General features: G+C 39.4%; 1 protein-coding gene across 1 annotated transcript in view; it reads right to left on the bottom strand.

The window, feature by feature from the left end:
- Positions 1–19,999: 19,999 nt before the first annotated feature.
- Positions 20,000–20,770, bottom strand: part of LOC136864661 (nucleoside hydrolase) — a 108,737-nt gene continuing 107,966 nt past the window's right edge. Inside the window, exon 6 of the mRNA XM_067141954.2 lies at positions 20,000–20,557. Within this exon, the coding sequence (XP_066998055.2) occupies positions 20,216–20,557 (342 nt within the window). The 3' untranslated portion in view covers positions 20,000–20,215. The remainder of the gene's footprint in view (positions 20,558–20,770) is intronic.

The raw sequence follows: 20,770 nt of genomic DNA, 5'->3' as shown, positions 1-20,770 counted from the left end.
GATCGTACAAACGTATACAAAGCAGAAAAGGGAACAAAGAACAGAAGGCCTAAAACTTTGAAAAAAATAACCTTCCGAGTTCCAGCAAAGTTCAGTAGCTAAGTTAACAAAGATATTACACAGGCTTAATCTGAGAAATATGGACCCTAAAGATCCTCTCGGTGGCTGGATTGCTCACCAACAATGTAACCGGAGTTAGGAAATCTAAAATGATGCACGGCCCATGAAATCTGGGGGCAAGCTTGCCCGCGGGAACAAAGTTCTTTACCATGAGTTGATCTCCTACCTTTAGATTGGTGGGCCTCCGTCCACGATCATATCTTTCCCTAACCTTTTCATGAGAAACTTTAAAATTGGCCTTAGCCTTCTTCCTTAGATCTCTAATATTATCGGGATCTATTGTCTCAGGTAGAATATCACTAAGAGACTATAGGGCATTAATTTTGAGCGGCGTGTTGGGTACAAACTTAAACATCAACGAAGCTGGAGTGAACTTATGAGATTCATGAACCGCCGAATTCAAAGCGAAGGCTAACCAATGCAGGGACGTATCCCACCTAGAATGATCATCATGATGATAGGCAATTAGAGCCGACCTCAGATTACGATTGACCCGTTCAGCCAGAGATGGTTGAGGATAGTACGCAAAGTAGTTACATGAGAGATGGACAGATCAAAACAGAATTTACGGAAGAGATTGGAGATGAAAGCTTTAGCATTGTCAGAAACAATATATTGGCACGGACCAAAAGAAGCAAAGATGGAATTTAAACAAGAAATGGTGGACTGAGTGGTAGCCAGCTTAGTCGAAAATAACCAGGAAAATCTTGTGAAACCATCTACACACACAAGGATGAATTTATTGGCATTCCCCTTTGATTGGGGCAAGGGTCCTACGTAGTCGATGTAAAGACGTTCCATGGGGCGCGACACTTGATGAGACGACAATAGACCTAGCTTAGTGGACATGGTGGGTTTACTAAGCCGACAAGATTTACAAGCCTTTACCAATTCACGAATTTCACCGTCCATATCTTTCCAAATGAACATCTCTCGGATCTTTTCTCGGGTTTTGAAGATGCCCAAATGCCCCCCTAATGGGGGCTCATGGTAGTACTTGAAGATCATAGGTACAAGAACAGCTGGAACCACAACTTTCATCTTCTGATCATGCCTCGACGGGCAACATATAACCCCATTCCTCAACACATAAGGGACGACATGTTCCCCAGAAGAAAGGGTTTCCATGATAGGGGTCAGCGTCGGATCTTCACGTTGATATTTTTCAATATCCCTAAACAACATGGGAGCATCAGTTAGAATGGCATTTACACCAGGAGGTATGGACTCGGGAAGTGAAGAACTATCTTCCTGTTCAGAGGTCTCTACGTCAGTAGAAAACATACGGCTTAGTCCGTCCGTCACAACATTTTCAGACCCTCTTATATGCCTAACATCAATCTGGAAGGCAGAAATTCTGATGGCCCATCGGGCTATACGCCCAGTACGACGTGGCCTAGCTAAGACCCAACTTAAGGCTTGGTTATCTGTTTCCAAGTCGTACTTGACGTGTTCCAGATAGAGGCGGAACTTCTCTACCGCCGATAGAGTCCTAGATGCATAGGCGATGGGTCGCCTCCCTAGTTCAGTCTCTTGAAGAAGGACTGCAGCCACCGCCGACGACGACGCGTCGGTTTGGACGATGAATTTCTTCGAGAAATCAGACATAGCAAGGACAGGGGCGTTACAAAGCGCCAATTTGAGGTCTTCGAAAGCGGCTTGTTGAGAAGGCCCCCACTCGAATTTGACGCCTTTCCTACGGGGTAAGTTCAAGGGCGCCGCTCTATTAGCGAAGTTAGGAATAAATTTCCTGAAGAAATTCACCATGCCAATGAATCTGGCAATACCTTTGATGTCCTTGGGAGGTTTGAAATCACGGATGGCCAGTATTCTAGAATGATCCACTGCGACACCATCGGGCGACACAATATGCCCTAGGAATGACATGGAAGGCTTAGCGAAAGCAACCTTAGATAAATTCACAGTTAACCCTGCCTTACGAAGGCGATTAAGGACCTCTTTCAGATGATCTAGATGTTCTTCAAAGGTCTCAGAAAATACGACGACATCATCAAGATAATGGTATAAGTACTCGAATTTGATGTCGGAGAAGACCATATCTAGCAGTCTCGTAAGCACAGCTGCTCCCGTGGGGAGCCTGAAAGGCACGCGGTTGTACTCATACAAGTTCCAATCCGTGGCAAAAGCTGTAAGGTGTTTGGATTTTTCTGCTAGAGGGATCTGGTTATACGCCTGATTAAGGTCTAAGATGGTGAAGAACTTACCTTTCCGAAACCATGAGAAACAAGAGTGATGGTCGGGAGGGGGCATAGACTGTAACACCAGCTTCCGATTTAATGCCCTATAGTCAATCACAGGCCTGAAGCCACCTTGAGGTTTCGCAACTAAGAAAATAGGCGATGAATACGCCGGCTTAGAGGGTCGAATTATACCATCTTTTAGCATTTGATCCATGATCTCCTTAACAGCCTTCATTTTAGGAGGAGAAAGCCTGTAAGGAGGAAACCTAACTGGCATCGAATCAGTAACCTCAATCTTGTATTCAATAAGGTCAGTAACGCCAATAGAATCGGAGAAAACCTCTGGAAATGACTGACACAACTTACGAATACTCTCAGCCTGCTCCTCAGGTAGATGTCTAAGGTCTAACAACATCTCATCCTGGGTAGGTGAAACAGATGAACACGACACAGAATTACATTTTAGTAAGGGGATTTTGAAATTACTAGCAAATTTGAAAGTGCACGACTTGCTCTGAATGTCGAGCACGAGACCGGTGTGAGACAAGAAGTCCGCTCCTAATATAATGGAGCAAGGCAAATGCTTAGCCACAAACAGTTTAACTTTCCAAGTAAATTTAGCAATCCTAATTTTGGCAAAGATGAAACCTAAAATTTCTAATGGAGAAGTATTAGCCGAAACGCATTGAACCAAAGACGGACAATAATCAGAAAACTTACAGGCAGACTTTAATTTAGAGTACCATTCAGCCGAAATAATGGAACACACACTCCCAGAATCTAATAGAGCAGTAACAGGTTCATTATTCAATTCAATTTTGAGAAATGGTACAAGTGCGTCGGTCTCCACCGCAATCCTAAGACATTCTTTAGGACATTCAAATGTGGGGTTGGAAGACTTTCTACCATGTTCCGAGCCTGAGATTTCGGATGGTTTACTTGGGGCTGAGCCTTGAAAAGATGAATTTGCCGACTCAGCCGAAGCCACTAGTCACTTTTGATTATTGTCGTTGGTGGAGGTTGCACCAGAAGTTGAGCAGGATGGGATGCTATTAGTATTAGGGCACTTCTTGGCTATATGGGAAAACGAGCCGCATTTAAAACAGCCTTGGGATGACCCTGCTCCATTCTTTTTCCCGCTAGATTTAATCAAAGGACACTTGTTCCGGAGATGATCTGCCGACTCACAAGCATAACATTTGCGGGTTGTGAAAGTTCAGCGAGGTGGAGGCCGAAAATTGCTCGAGGATGGAGGGGGCTCCTTCGCGACACGTAAGGTGTCGGCATATCTAACTCCTTCGGCTGAGACAGCCATAGCCTCTAACTTGGCAAAAGTCTGCGGACGCGACGCAAAACACAAGTATGACCTGTATGGTGGGGAAATGCCTTTCACAATGGCCTGCACAATTTGATCTTCAAGGAAATGAAGAGCAAATACCCTCGTGTAGAATTTAATGTCTTGGATGATGTCGGCAAGGTTTTCATCCAGTCGCTGTACTCTATAATAATACTTTTGTATTAATGAAGACCTTGCCCTAGCCGGAATGAAATTCGCTAGCAAATGGGCATGGAAATCTTCTATAGATGACTGTTCAGCAATTGCTCTTATTATTTTATCTGAGAGGACACCAAGGGAATAAGGGTAAATAATCTGAAGGATTTGATACGGGGAAAGCGAAAACACAAGAACGTGATCCTGAAACTCGACTAAAAATCGTAGGAATGAAATAACATCGCTAGTAGAGTTAACGAAGAACTTAGAAATACCCCTAAGCAACATCGCTAAAGGGTGAGGCAAACTACTGAACCCGGGTGACATAGTAGGTAAAGGCCTAAGGGGCGGAGAAGCTGTTTCAGAGACTGCATTATTCAACGCAAATGGTGGGATTGAGGTACGACGCTCAGATTCATTTTCTAATGGGGCAGAAGTTTGTTGAGTTGCCGCGGATTTTCTACCGTCTTCATCCTTGGAAGGATCCTCCTCGCTAGCTATGTTTACCACAGTGGGCTGGTCGGTTTTGGGAGTAGCAGATCCAGATAACAATTGACTAACCTTACTGGACATTTTAGAAAGGTGTTCAACCAGAGCACTAGCCTCCTTACCCTGAACGTCGTTTAGCTTAAGATTCAGTAGATCACTAACTCTATGGTAAAAATGGAACAGTCTAGCTTGTACTCTTTTAAGTTGATTTGCGGATGGATCACCTACTTCAAAAAAACTAACTACGGATGCTACCTCAGTAGTGTTGTCAGTGATCGTGGAGAGAGCCTCATCGATATCTGTCTCTCCCAAGTTTGGGATACTATACTAGACTTAATTAAAGTTGGCGTCTGACAGGTGAGGTTGGAGGGAGGAGCACTGCACGTGCCATTTCACGATGTTGCCACATTCCAGCATTCTTTTCTACATGCTCGCTTCCGGCTCACTTGTTCCCTCTTCCATTCTGACCGCTGTGATCTGCTGTAGACTACCTGGCCAGGTGGTGTCGTCCCATTTGCGATCACTCTTATACAAACAATCAGGTTCTTATCAGTGAGAGTGACAGGTTTGGCAACTCCCAGCAAGACGAGCTGCCCTGAAGTTTTATCTCCATGGCAACCGGAGTCGCCCCACCCTCGTTTCCATGGCAACCACACAGCCACTCCCTTTATCCCGCCTCGGCAGGCAGTAAACGGACCTCCCTCTAAGAAATGTCACACACCAACTCTTATTATTATTATTATTATTATTATTATTATTATTATTATTATTATTTGCTAGGGGCTTCACGTCGCACCGACACAGATAGGTCTTATGGCGACGATACTCTTATTATTAGCAGTATAATTAGCAATCCAAGGGATTCTTTAAGCTTGGTGGTATCGGCCGCAACCGTGCCTCCAGATTGAACATTTCTAATAGATAATACATAAATTAATTCCTCCTTGCGCAAATAGCCGGGATGGAGGACTTCGCGAGGGCCGGACATGATGACAGAAGATTGACAAATTGAGAAGTTGGAAAAGAAAATTCCAGCGACTGGGAAAATTGTTAGAGTGCAAATCAAAGATTATGTTTAGCCGTCAAAAGGGGCTAAATTGAGACCCATTCAACCACGCTCTGCTACCACTTGTTCCGAGGTTACTGTGGAACAGCAGAGGTGAAAGAAGGTGCCGGGGTGAATGGGTCTAACTACAAAGCCGAGATATGAATTAAAATTTCATTAAAGGTTATATTTTCGAAAATAGCAAAACTTAACAATTTTCACATAGAATTTCAAAATTTAACAAATAACAACCAGTCAACAAATAACCGACACTCAGGTACAAGACCAGGAAAAGCCAATATTTACAGACAACTTAACAACCTGGGCTTCAAGCTCCATGTTTTACAATTTCTGAGCTCTCAGCTCACAAACACATATTTACCAAAGGGCAGAAATCCCCTAATAACATGGAGCACTTGCTCCCACCTAGCAATGTCAAGCCTCCTAGAGGCACATTTCCAATACTTAAAAGAGTTGATCTGCTCTCAGTTTTCCAAGCCTATAAAAGGCAATACCAGGCTTTACACTAAATTGCCATCAAGGCACAACTTACACAAAATGAAACGGGGGTATCTTGTACCCAGCCTACTGGGCCTTAGTAGAAAAATAACAGGTTAAGTTAATGGCCCAAAATGCAAAATGAATGGAGGCGTGAATGTGCACTCCTACATGAAACTCCTTAAAGCCTAAGAGGCACTAGGCCAATGAAACAGGGGCTCTTCCCAAACTATGGAGGTGACCCGTATACTGAATAAATTTAACACATTAAGGAAGAGTAGAAAATCGGTTACCAAAACGTAGTCACCTCAAATCAAAATGAAGGAAAGCTCGAGAGTGTAAAGCACTCTCTATCCCCGATTTACAGTTAAAGATACCGGTATATGAAGTTTTTACATAAACTGGAAGAAATTTACATGTTTAAGAGATGGGTTACATGGTAAAGGTTTTGGACCTTCCCCGCGGGTTAAACTGCTGAGCTAGCAAGAAATAAAGATGTTAAGTGGCCATTACCTTACTGAAGAACTGCTGCCTGAAGAAAGAGGCGCTTCCCGCCTCCTGCTACACGCTCATACACTAAGTTAGATGTTGATGAAGTGGCTGAGAGACAAGAAAATCAGCAGTGTTTATATCCTCAGGGAAGATTTGAGACCGTTCATGAATAATTAAGACACACCCACAGGCTTTTATTGGCTACAGTACACAGTTACACACAAAATCGAAGAAGAAAGACACGATTGGTCAAAAATTAATTACAGAAATAATTGATTGGCTAACTTCAAAACTGGCAGAAAGAAAAGATTAATATTGCCAACCCACAAATGAAAGAACAAAATTTAGTAAGAAGAAAACTTATGAGTACAAAATATCTTCAAGAAACTGCCCTCACTTCGCACCAAGGTGCATGATCATAGTTTTTTAGTAGAGACATCTATGAGAGAATGTCCAAACTTCTTGATAAATAGTTGAGAAAAACACGTCAAAATTCACACAGTGACATCTTCAGAGCAAAAGTTTAAGTAGATCCATTTTTAAGTTCACAGTTTCTCCTGTAGAGGGGTACTTTAAGGTGGAAAAATCAAATGTGCGGTGTAGAGGTGTACCAGCCGGTACAGTTATTGTTATTATTGATATTATTATTATTATCCTTGTTGGGTTGTTCAGCCATCTTGGGTTAGGAGGTCGGAGATCGCATTCGCCAGGTCCCTTAGCTATGGGAGTGGTAGGGTCGGGGCCAATAAATTGGCCATCATAACTCCAGTGGTTATGATTGCGGTTGAGTTCAAGTTCAGGATGACGTTTTTCACTCACTTCTCCCAGCAGCATGACTCCTATATATACTGATAGCCGCAATCACCTGACCGGCTCAGACGTATTCAGCAGCCCGCGATGTTTGAACTAGAACTACCACATTAGTAATGTTACCCAGTATAGCATGTGGTGTTTCCTTGCTGCCATATATATTTTACAAGGCTGATAACATATAAGTTATATCACTTGGACAGAACGCAGACAAGCTGGAACAAGATATAACCGATCAAAATTTGGTAGGTTTGAAGGAAATATTTTTAAGGGATGATCTGAAACAATAGCTTTGTCATACTCGATAGAACTTAGTAATTGCTGCAAAACTATTGTTTGTGACAACCTTGCCAGCCACATCCCTGTTAGGATTCTACAAGTGTTCTGAGAATAATATTCAATTTATATTATTGCGACCTAGCAATACACATTTATGCCATCCATAGGACTTATTCTTCTTCAGTCCACTTTAAAGCAGTGTGTGAAAAAGCATCTGACAGATTAGAAGATGAAGCCCAATGGGGTTATGAGGTAAACTAATTTCCCTAGGTCCGTGGTTTTCAACTTCTTTGAAACCATTGCTCCCCTGTCCAACAACAATAAATTTTCAACTCCCTTGCAGGATATTCTGTAAAACCTTGACAATTACTCTAAGAATTTGTGAAAAAATATGCTAACCAGTGTGTAAGTAAAAAAACCTCATATGAATAGAGTGCAGTATGACAAACCTTTACCAAGTTATAAAAACTCAGAACAGATAATGTTCTCTTTCTATTTTTTAAAAAACTTGAAGACTAATACTAAACTGAAAGGGACATTATAAAAAGCAAAATATTATGGACAAAGTACCGGTACCCTTTTATCAGTGTGAAAACTGAGCCTGCTTGTTTTTACACAGCATTCATTAAGTGAGATACAGCTACTCTCATTTCCTTCTCTACATTCAGTATTGATCTTTACTTGGTTTTTATGGTAGCCACTGCTGAAAACTCACACTTGCAAAGATAGGAGTTTGCAGAAGGAATGAATATCTTCAGTGCTCTCTTGCTCAAACTTGGGAATTCCTGTCTTAGAGAATACCAACATTTTGGCAATGCCAAGCATGAAAAGTTCACATTCAGTGAAGAATCTGATGAAAGTTCTATCAGTTCTTCCTCTTCTGCAGTCCTGAAGTCCAAAGGAGCATCACTACAGAAAGGATTTTGAACCCACTGATACTTGTCACAGTTTTCAGGAAAGTATGTTTCAAAATAAATACCGAGTTGAGATAAGTGTCCTACAATTATGGAAGCAATATCTGCAGTAAAGTCTATTTTAATTTTCTGTTATGAAATGCTGCAGACGTGGGAAGTAGTCCATTTTGCCCCCTTCGCTGATTTTTCTTCCAAAGTATCAGCTTCTCTTTGAAGCCCGAAACTTTGTCAATAAGCTGAAGCACATGGGTTGCACTTCCTTGAAGTGATTTATTCAGGGAGTTGAATTTTGCAAGAATGATCACTTAAATATGCAACATTAAACAGAAAGTCAGTGTCCAGAAAGCACTTAGCACTGACATGATTTTCTTCTTCTAACTAAGAATAGATTTCCCAACTAAGTTCAGCGATAATATATTTCCTCTGGAAAGCCATCAAGTGCTGCAAAAAATAAGAGAGGTGTATGCTCAGCCCCATTTCTTGGCACATTTTACTGAAAAATTTAGCTTTAAGAGGTCGAGTTTTAATGACGTTCCCCACATTTATGACAGTTTGCAGGACTTGATTAAAATCAACACTCAAATGCTGTGAAGCAAATACTTCCTATGGATAATACAGTGGGTCCAAACTGCGTCAGGAGCTTTGCCACGGATGAGTGGTTGTAGGCCATTGTAATGGCCCGACATTGAACGGCCACCATCGGCGTGCACACCAACACAATGAGCCCAATCTATTTCATTTTTACCATGAAGTCGCCCACAATTTCAAGCAAATTTTTCCCTGTCGTACATGCACTTATCTCCTAACCAAAAAGAAGATCTACCATTTCATCTGTTTTATTATCAACAAATCTGACATAACATATTAAATGACAATCTCTATTGCAGTCAGTGGCTTCATCAAGCTTCAAATCAAAGTCCGTCCCTCAATTTTTCTATAATCTGTTCATGAATATCCTCTCCTAAATCTTGAATTTGATGGCTGATCGTACTGTCGGACAAAGTAATCGGTGAAAGCTGTTTTCCAACAGACTCACCAAACAAAACAGACACCACATCAATAGCACACGGTAAAACGAGATATTCTGCAATCGTATGGGGCTTCTTGCATTTAGCTACCTGGTATGCTCCCATTAGAACGCTAGAAGAGCTTTATTCAAGATTCTCGTCTGCTTAGCAAAATGCCGATTTTTGTTCTTTCATTTCACTAAGCTTACTAGAGAAATATTCTCTTGGTTTGCCCACAGCATTCTTTTGAACACTTTCTAAATGGCGCTTCGATTTGCTAGGCAGCATGCATTCAACAGATAATACTTTAAAACTCAAAATGGGATTTGGACGCTTTCATTGTTCACATGAGTGCACATGAAACTAGAATCTAGGCACGGTAACCATCATCGTATTTTCTATACTTGCGTTTCCTGTCCTCATTACCACTTTCCTTTTTATCCTCAATAAGGTTTCGCTTTTTACCAGTACTCGCCAATTTAAAATTCTTTTCCATAGTTTACAGTCAAACTCACAACACGATAAAAATAATTGAAAACAGAAGATCAATACTAGATGTTTTGAATATCCTTACAGTTCGATTTCCAGGTTATGGGTCATGCAGGCTGACCAACAATGAAACTAAACATGATCGTTATCAGAGATAACCTGTTAACGAAATAACAGCGGCTTAGCTATATTCGTGTGAACTCGGTTACCAATGGTAGCACACAGCCGTAGTTGATACGCCGTGTCCTGCAAGGAAGCCTTGCTGAACTTAATGTTGCCCCGAGACCGATATTATTACAGTCGGCATGGTTTAATGATCGTTGTGGGGCTCCAGTATGTCAGGCGAATGCTTAAAATCATTTCCAGACTTGTTGAAAAGCGCGGTCTTAGACTCTTTGTATCATCAAGCGCATAGGGAAGCAGCAAGTGTATGTGTATATTAAATATTTTATGTGTTTTACATAGTTGAAAGTGCGTTTGTTGTATAACATGCGCTGAGATCTTGCTCGGTCACAGATCAACCTGTCAGCACCTCCTAGTGTTCTCTAGGAGGCGCTGAACCTGCCATGCAGTTCGTTATTTCAGCTAGCTAATGCAACTGGCCAGAGTGGAGAGGAACAAGCGAGCCCACCCGAAGGCTGCCGAAGGTGAGGTTTGCAAGGCAAGCTCACAGGTGATCCAATTCACACAAACACGCACTTCCTTGGGAGCAGGTGACAAAAGAAAACAAAACTGAAAGGAGAAAATACAAATTGTCCACAAATGTCAAAAGAGAAATAACTGTTGCAATAATTACAAATCAGCAGCAAGTGCATGAAGAGATTGACAACGTGGAATTGAACAATAGCATTGTCCAGCCACCAACCCATGTTGAAATAAATGACTTTGTTATTGTTGAATTTGTTTATGACCAAGCCAAGGAAAGGTAACACAAAAATACATTTACAGGGAGAGTCATAAGCAAGAACATTTATCCAATATTAGCCTCATGCGGAACTACTACATGCAGTCTCATGGTGTTTTGATTTTCCATAATGTAGAAGGTTTGATGGTTGTATTTGATTAGAAAAAATTAAAAACATTTCGAAACCAGTGTCAGAATTCAGGAGTAGATACACTTTTGTACTGTAAAATACATTTTTTCAGATGTTTCTGAATGGGATTTTACTCCTTTAAATTTATTCAGAAGCTTACACTCTTAACCATTTTTGTACGTGAATACAGGTTATTTTGTTGTGTAATATTGTTTTATTTTCTAATGCCCTATGTTATGTTATACCCACCCAGTATGGTTCAGAAGTTGAAACAGTGTCCAAAGTAAGGGAGGATGAATCCTAACTTAGGACAAAACCATTTTTTTTAATTAAAATCAAATTGATATATATATATATATTATTTCATGTTAAAAGTAGTGCTTATAGCATATGTATAGATGAACAATAAAAAAATGTCAAATATAAGAAATATAAGAAAATCCTCTTCAACTATGTACAGTAGTGTTTTACAACATGCCCCATATTTTTCATTCATTGTGTCAGTCCTTCTCACTTTACCCTCTCCCTTCTCTCTCCCACTCGTGACATGCACTGGAATACAGAACTATCCATAGCTATACTTATGTAGTGCAGCTACACATTTCTATAGTTAGCTTCATATTCTAGTATTTTATAATTAGGATTCATCTAAGTAGAATGATTGTAGTGTAATTATTTAATCAATTGGTATCTTGCTTATATTATTGCCGTGAAACCTTCGTGTAATATTCATTATTTCCGTCCTCTGGCATATATACACCTATTGATAGAATATGCTGTTTTATTTTTGTTGATATTTCCATATTATTTCACATTTCTTTGAAGAGATAAATTAATGGCTGAGGGAAGAATTTGTAAGGATTGTAGGTGTGAGTGGGAACTAAGGAAGATGAGGGAAGAGATAGCAAGTTTGAGGGAGATAATTGGACTTAAATGGAGACTGGAATGAATTTGGTCTCCCTCAATCAATGTACAGGATATGGCAGGTAGGCAGAAGAGAAGAGAGGGGAGAAGTTTTGGAAGACAGTGAGGGCTAAGTGTTTTCATCAGGAAGTGGGCCCAGGAGATGTATCAGTGAGGAATCGCAAAGAGTCGCTGCAGATATATCAGCAGAGGGATGATGGAGAACAGGGAAGTGTTACAGGTGAGGGGCGGAGCAAGAGGAAAGGGAAACGTAGAGTAGAGGATAGGAAGTGGGAGTGGATATAGGGTGGGAGAGAAGGGAAGAGGAAGTCGTTCTGCAGGAGTCAGGGAAGTTACAGGAGACAAGAAGAGGAGGAGATCTATTGAGGAAGGTGAGGTTAAGGCCCTGGTCATTGGTGACTCAATTGTTAGGTGTGTAGGGAAAGTGTGTGGAGGAAAGGGAGAAAGGGTAGAGTGTTATCCAGGAATTAGGTTAAGGCAGATATTGAGAAAAATAGAAGGGAAAGAGGAAGGTAAATAGAAGGTGGTAATTTTCCACATTGGTACAATAATGTGAGGCAAACAGGAATAGGTACTATCAGTAGCGTAGCCAGGATTTCAGTTTGGTCGGTGGGGAGTCATTAAAGTAGTTCTTCATCATCATCATCATCAATGTCCCACTCCAGAAGCCCGGGTGTGGTTAACAAGCCTCCTCCACTCCTTTCTGTCCTTCCACTTTTCCTGCTCCAATAATACCACCACATCCAATCCAGCTTCTCTAATGTCCTTCCACATCTGATCCACCCATCTTCTTCTCTGTCTTCCAACTGGTCTCTTTCTCTTAACTTATCCTTCTTGCTACACGTTCCTTTCCCATTCTTTTCACATGTCCAAACCATCTCAGTCTTGCTTTCTGTGTGTTATGTACTAATGGTTCTATATTTAGCTCTTCTCTGATTTTAATATTTTAAATTCTATCTCTTCTTGTCTTTTTAACTGATGTTCTTAAAAATTTCATTTTTACTGCTTGGATCTTACTATCTTGTCTCTTATTAGTTACCAACGTTTCTAGTCCATATGTTACAATTGGTATGCAATACTGTTTATATAATGTTAATTTCGTTCTCTTGGGTACTTTGTCATCCCATAAAAACTCTTTGACTTGATGATAAAATGTTGTACCTTTACTTAGTCTGTTATAAATTTCAGGGTTGATTTCATTACTTCCATTAATAATGCTACCCAGATATGTAAACTGTTCTACATTCTCTAACCGTTCACCATCTATGTTCACTTGGCTTCTCTTTTTCTCATTTCTTCTCTTCTAACCGTGTCATAAGGTTTTGTATATCTAGGAATGCAACTGCGACATCTTTCCCAAACTCCCATTTCTTTTCTACTACTTGTCTAGCTGTAAATATGGCATCAATAGTTGATATTCCAGGTCTAAATCCTTGTGGTTCTTCTCTTAATTGTGAATCTGCCTTGTTCTTGATTTTTTGTAAGATTATTTTTTTAATAACATCATGCAATGACACAGTAATGCTATTCCTCTGTCATTCTCACAAAGTGCCTTATTACCTTTTTTAAAATACGTACAATAATGGCCCTTGTCCAATCATCGGGAATCTCTCCATCAGTCCGTACTGTCTTCATTATTCTATACGGCCACTGCATTCCAATAGGTCCTGCAGATTTAATCATTTTCACTGTGATGTCATCTATTCCATGAGCTTTGCCATTTTTAATTTCTAATACAGCCTTTTCTACATCCGAAATTTGTAGATCTTCCCTTCCTATTTCATCTGAACGTTTATTTGGTCCTTCCACCATAATGGTGATATTTATTTTATCTTCATCTATTTCCTTGCGTTCATTTGTTTCATTTTGTCCTTCATATAGATTTTGGAAGTATTCTTTCCATACTTTCAAAACTTCTTTTTCTTTCCACACAGGTTTTCCATCTTTGTTGATTACTTTTGATGTATTTTCTTTTTGCTTCCTTCTGTTACCTAATATGTGGTATAATATTTTCTTGTCATTCTTGTACTAGCTGGTACTAACTTATACCCTGCTACATGGATGGAGAAGGAAGAAAAGCGTACGGCCCCGGACCTGGTCAATGAGAGCACAGAATCAAAGGGAATAACATATTTATTTAATTTCTCGTTCCCTTCTTGGATTTCCCTTTTCTTAATACAATGTACAATATTGAGAAAAAGAACATACATTTTACAAGACCTTAAGACAGCCTTCAGTTGTAAAGATAATACATAATTCCAGGGGTTGTAACCAGCATTAAAATTTTATAATAAGTTTGCGAAAGCAAGTTTCAACACTTGAGATGCACCTCTAACAACTTCATAACATCATCTAGCACCAGTTGATTCTGGAAAAGGTTTATAACACATACGTAAAGACATCCCTACTTGAGTATGAATTGTAACATGATCTATGATCCCGTGAATATTACTGAGATCAAGAACCTCGGCCGTAAACAGAGGCCCAAAACCATGCGAAATTCCAATTAAATGACTTAGATAATTCCAGAATACTACTGGAGTTTTTACGGTATAAAGACTGGGCCTAGCCAGTCATATAATTTTGTGGCATTTGCTTCAACAGATAGGATTGTTGTTGATATTAATACTCTATTTTAAAACCAGAATGCCGCCACACTGTGACTCTGTAAAAGTTGGAGGGTGAATAAAACCTACTCGGCCAACGGCCAGTTGAACAGTGAGTAAGCCATACTACAACTTTCATTTAACAAACCAAGAAGGTGACAACTAATTTCAAAATCCCTGTAAGTATTTTAAAAGGAACTACAGTTCACTTCACAAGGAAGTTTTTAATATCCTCCTTTCATCCCCTAGCTAAGTGTGAAAGCTTTCCCTTTTCAACACCTTACCTCCATGCAGGTGCAGTGATGAGTTCAAGACCCGAGCAGCACCAGCCCGTTCTTACTGACGCTAGCAACCAGCCAGCTCGCTGCTCCCAAGTCAAGTCAACGTCCAGCGCTCCGCAAGGTGAGGAGAGTCAGACGTCAAGGGAGGAGGAAAAGGGCCCCGATTGGTCAGGGAGGAAGGTAAAGCACGTAGCTATGAAGGCAGGTGGCAAACAGGTGACGTAGAGAAAAGACTAGCGCAGCACATGGCTGCAAGTTGAAACATATATCTCCTTCAAAACATGTCCATCAGGGATGTTGGGGTAGAGAGACATTATTCTCAACTTAAATAAACACATAATATAGAAAGCATCTAAGAGGGTTTAACTCCAATACACCAAATATGATACAATAATATTAATCTTACAAAACCACTGCATGAGTCACAGCACATAATAAGGGGATGTAATAAATACATGGTACAATTCTTATAATTCTCTTCTATCTCCTTTGTAAATTTTTCCCAGGACATATTTTTAGCCAATGCTATCATTTTCCTTGCTGCTCTGCTTAGTCATTTCCATTTGTCTCTATCATGTTCCATTCTGTTTCTGAACCATTCTCTTCACACATTATTCTTCTTCTTGACTGCATCTGCAATTCTCTCATTCCACCATGGAGTTTCTTTGTATATGACTTTTGTTGATGTCCTTTGACAGGTTTCATCTGCTGCTTTGACTAAAGCCTGTTTGAACTTTTTCCATTCTTTCTCAACATTCTTCCTATCATCTTTGGGAAGTATAATTTTAATCTTTTCCCTATATATATATCTTGGAATTCTCTAACTTTTAGTTTCCAGAATTTGATGTTTGCCTGTCTTTTTCCCCCATATTTACACCATCTGAATTTCAGCAATGTCCCCACCAGTAGTCTGTGGTCACCGTCAAGATTAATGCTTGGTATCACTTTCACATCTGTCAAGCATCTTCTGATTTCTCCCGTTATTATTATATAATCAATTATGGATTTCTGTTGCAAGTTCCAACTGTATCTGGTAAAATTGTGACTCTCTTTTTTCTTATACCATCCATTACCAAAGATCCATTTATTTCTCAGACACATAGAGAATAACATCTCCTCTTCATCGTTTCTGTGATCTTCTCTGTGGCTTCCTATAACTGTTTCATATCCCCCTCTATCATTCCCATCTCTAGCATTGAAGTCACCTATAATCACAGTCTTGTTAGATGTTACAGCATCCTCCAGTTTAGTGATAAACTCTTCCTTGTTATCTATTTCACAACCTATTTGAGGAGCATAAACCTGGATTATATCAAGGATATTTCCTTCCATCATTAACTGAACTTTAATTATTCTCTCGCAAACATAATCCACATTGAGTACTTTGTTGGCCAGTTTTTTAGCCACTATTATTGCAACACCATTTATTCTTTTGTCTCTTCCTGACCACCACATTTTATATCCCCTCTCCAGCACCTTACTACCACTCCCTTTTTTTCTTATTTTACTTAGTCCCATTGTCGTTATGTTTCTCTCCGTCATTCTCCATGTGATTTCTTGAATTATTGCATCCCTTTCTAAGGATACTACATTAATAGTCCCAATTCTTATATTTTTCTTTGAACAGATTTGTCTACAATCAGAACCATTTTGGCCGTCATACCTGACAGATCTGCACAAAGGCTTTGTCACTTTTGGTATTGGTTTTACATTCGATCCAAGGCATTTTTGATTGTTGAAAAGCGATATTAATATGCTACCACTGGCTTGCTAGGCCTATCATGGGTCTTTGCGTTACTATTTTTTTTGCACTAGCTGGTCGGTGCCTGACGTGCATTTCCTCATGTCAGTAAGGTTTATGGTTTACCCGCCAATACTTGGGAGGCTAATTGCAGTGGTTACCCACTAGGCGATGGGGTCGCCACATCCCTACGCCACATCGTCATGTGATAAGCTATAAAGAAGTGACATTTAATACAAATAATGCGGTGAAGAAATATACATAGACACACACAAAGTATATATACAATATAAAGGGAATGGGTATAGATATTTTGTTAGTTGATAAAGAAAAATACACGTCAAAACATATGCTAAGTAGTGTTTAACTATTTTCCCTCGCAAACTTGGGATACAGAATAGAGTAGTATAAAGTTACAGTTTTGTGACGCTAATATTCGTATGCATAATTTTTATCACATCCCCAGCAGTGATTGTATGTGTGAACTTTGTAATGAATGCTGTGAATGCTACCACATTCTAAGTTGTAAATTACGATCAAAAAGTATTTGTGAATATTCGAGTTTGTAATGCATAATTTTTGTGCACTTTATAAAATGTTATTTTTATTAACGTACTAGAAACCAATGATTTGGAGCTGTTGCCATTTCATTATAGTTTTAAGGGCCACCGACTCAAGCCGAGATTTGAACCTGCGAACTCGGACTCAGAAAGACAGTGACTTAACCGACTGATAGCATAAAATGAATTTCATTATAAATCCCATATTGTCGTACGTATACTTAAAAGGTATGGTCAAACGTTCCACCTTTACAATAATAATTTTTTTATTTAATTATTTAAATAAAATTTAAAAATAACGGAACATGTTTCATCTATCTTGCAGACATCATCAGCTGAAAAGTTTAAAGATTAAGCACCAAGGACAAGGACAGAAACACATCAAAAATAATTCAGACTGCCGAATGCGTCAGTTAAAATGTTGAAGAATATGCTAGAATGATCTGAGCACAACACTTGAATACTGTTAAAAGTGAAAATCAAAATATTGAACACATGTGATGATTCAATAAAATTGGTAATAGAGTCCCCTTAACGTGATGATGCTGTGTTGACATACAGTTTGCTGATGCGTCGGTAGAAACTTGGTGATATGGAGCACAAAGTTTAGTTCCAGCAGAATGAAGACATCTGTTTAATGTATGTTAAACATGAGTGAGGGTTCCATTTTATTTTCATTCATTCTTTTGCATTGCAAGATGCTTCAAAAACTTGCCTACTTTTTTTAATGCTAATAATAGCCATCATTCTCGTTCTAGGGCACTCCACTGCACATTCCACTTATGAAATCACGATCAGATATTCCACCTACTTTTTTTAATCAAGAATGATCAAAATGAACTCAAAACCATTTTACTTGAACTGGGTTGAACCTCTTTGGTGCAGCACGTCTGGCCAAGGACCCCAAGAGGTGAAGACAACTGGGCAATATCCTCCTTGGGGATTGTGATTCTCAAAATTCAGGGAATGGTAAGACATATATACAGTATATAAATGGGAAAAATTTGTCATTTCATTTTTGGCTATAGTCGTTCTTCTCTTAATCTCAGGAGCACAGCTACTGAAACTGGAAATGACTGAACCAAGGTACAGAATGTTTGAGATGTTCTCCATTCCCTGAAGATGTCTGTGCTGGCTAATTTCTCGGCTCCATCAACAATCATTATTTTTGTCTTCTTCATTTTAATTTGTAGTCTCAATGGAGCACTGGCATTTTTATATAGGGGTGGTTTAATGAGCATTTAATGGGCTGGCTAGTTTACTGGCAATTTTCTGTTATGTAATTTTCTGGCGACGTCAATGTCATTCGTGGAAGTGTATTTGTAGTTTTATAATAATAATTTATAAATAAACATCCATGATTGGCATTGACGGCACTGTAAAATGACAAAGGAAAATTACTGGTAAACTAGCCAGCCCATTAAATGATCATTGAACAACCCCTACATAATTTCCAAAACAATAATAATAATAATAATAATAATAATAATAATAATAATAACAGAACTGCACACGATTATGCTTTTAAGCTGGTATTAGACGTCAGTACACCGAGTGACTGGCTGTGCGGTTTGGGTCACATAGCTGTCAGCTTGCATTCGAGAGATAGTGGGTTTAAATCCCACTGTTGGCAGCCCTGAATATGGTTTTCTGTGGATTCCAATTTTCGCACCAGGAAAAGGCCGGGGCTCTACCCTAATTAAGGCCATGGCCACTTCCTTCCCACTCTTAGCCCTTTCCTATTCCATCATTGCCATAAGTCCTATTTTGTCAGCGTGGTGTACAGCAAATTGTAAAGACACTAATACTGTATCATAGTTCCTAATTCACTATACTCTGTGAGGAAGATCTTTCTTTGTTGTCTTGATATTATGTGGTACCGGTATCTTTCATAAACTGAATGGCACCAACTGCACATGCAAGTTTCATCCGGCTCATTAAAGTGAATCCTTTTTGCATATCTTGTGGTGGTGACCATGCCCTATCAACCCGGTCAGTACATGGCAGAATTTTTGATTGGGTCTTGTCCAGCCTCTGTCTATCACTGCTTCTGTGGTATATAACTCTTCCCATACTTCTCTTTTCTTCTTTCTATCCTTGTTTAACTTCCTAGTCTTCTCAGTTGATGGCAGTTCGCAGTGTACTCTTGAAGTCATCTATAAGGAAAGTCTCTCTCGCCAGCTCATAGGCAAGTCTTACCACATTTCAGACAGCAAAAAATTTTAATAGGAATTTTCATCCTAATTTGTACACTAGGAGAAAAATTCTTGCTGGATAGAAACTGCATCCCCTCATTTAGGAAATTCAGTGAATTTAATAACAGGCCACAAAACTTCAGTATGGTACTTAGGTTACTAGAAACCCTCGGTATTGCCAGTTTCAGTGAAAGCAGAGTTGAGACTGCATTAGATGATCAACTAATGGCTGAAATCACAGTCCATAATTGCAAAGTTCAACACAACAGCTCTTATTTATGTTGCAGGCGCTATGTTTTCTTGGTAAACAGGAATTGGCATTTAGGGATCATGATGTGACAAAAAAATTATATCAACAGGGGCAATTACATTGAACTTCATAAGTATAAGCTACAGCTGAGAGTTTGAAGCCGGCCCTGTGGTCTAGGATTACTGTGTCTGTCTCTTACTGGAAGGTGCTGGGTTCATTTTCCAGCCAAGTCAGGGATTTTTACCCGGTTCTGAGGGCTGGTTCGAGGTCCACTCAGCCTACATGAGGAAAATTGAGGAGCTACCTAATGGTGAGAGTGCAGCCCCATTATAGAAAGCTAAGAATAAATAGCTGAGAGGATTTGTCATGCTGACCTCATACTGTGAAGGCCTTCAGTCTTAGCAGTGGCTGCTTGGTAGCCTAAGTCCCACTAAAGTTGTAGCACAAAGGGGTTTCAGTTTCCTTTGGGTATGGTGGCATATAGCGAGTGAAAGAGATAACTCTTACCATTAACATTTCAAGAACAATCAACCCACTGAGAATTATATTAACAGAGGAATAAATGCAATAACAATTTTTCTTATTTTTTAATGTAGTAAGTTACATCATCTTTTTTAAATACAAGGTTCATTGTGTTTGAAGAATAGAATATTATTTAGCTTAATTTGAGACAATATCACATGCTACTGCTAAAAGACAGCTAACCAACACATTCAGAGGTCATATAACATGAGGATATGTAACTTAGCATATTTCACAATAATAATTAAAAAACTAGTTTCTCCATTTCACTCTTTCTCTGTTAAATTAGAGCCAAAAGCATTCATTAACACTTTCTTGTATTCTTCTATGTCAATTTTCTTAACAACTGTAACATTTGGCTCTTTATTTAGCCTACATAAGTGGTCCACAACCATAGCACCTCTCGTGTGTTGCCCATGTAACTCAACAGTCACGAAGCACTTGCTCTTTTCAACAATTATTGCAGGGTCAATAGCTAAAGCAGCTGCAATTGGATCACATCTGCTCCAGACACCATACAGTTCTCTTTCTAGGATAACCCTTTCTACCTTGTTTAAAAGCTCCATTTGAGGGGTTCTAAGGGCACCAAGTACTTCTTTCCTCCATTTCTGAAAAAGAAAAGAGAAAAAATCTCAAAGGATATTTATTTATCTCTGGACAACATATCATCTCAATCAGCATCAGTGATCTTATTTTAGTACAAATTGAACTTATCAGGGGATTAAATGTTTAGGTGATGATGATGCTTGTTGTTTTAAGGGGCCTAACATTGAAGGTCATCGGCCCTAAATGTTTAGGATAAGGCATATAATAAACATAGC

Source organism: Anabrus simplex, chromosome 2 (genome assembly GCF_040414725.1).
Source record: "Anabrus simplex isolate iqAnaSimp1 chromosome 2, ASM4041472v1, whole genome shotgun sequence".
In the NCBI taxonomy this organism is placed as follows: Eukaryota; Metazoa; Arthropoda; class Insecta; order Orthoptera; family Tettigoniidae; genus Anabrus; species Anabrus simplex.
The sequence above is the reverse complement of the archived record's forward strand: the minus strand, read 5'-3'. Positions and strand labels throughout refer to the sequence as shown.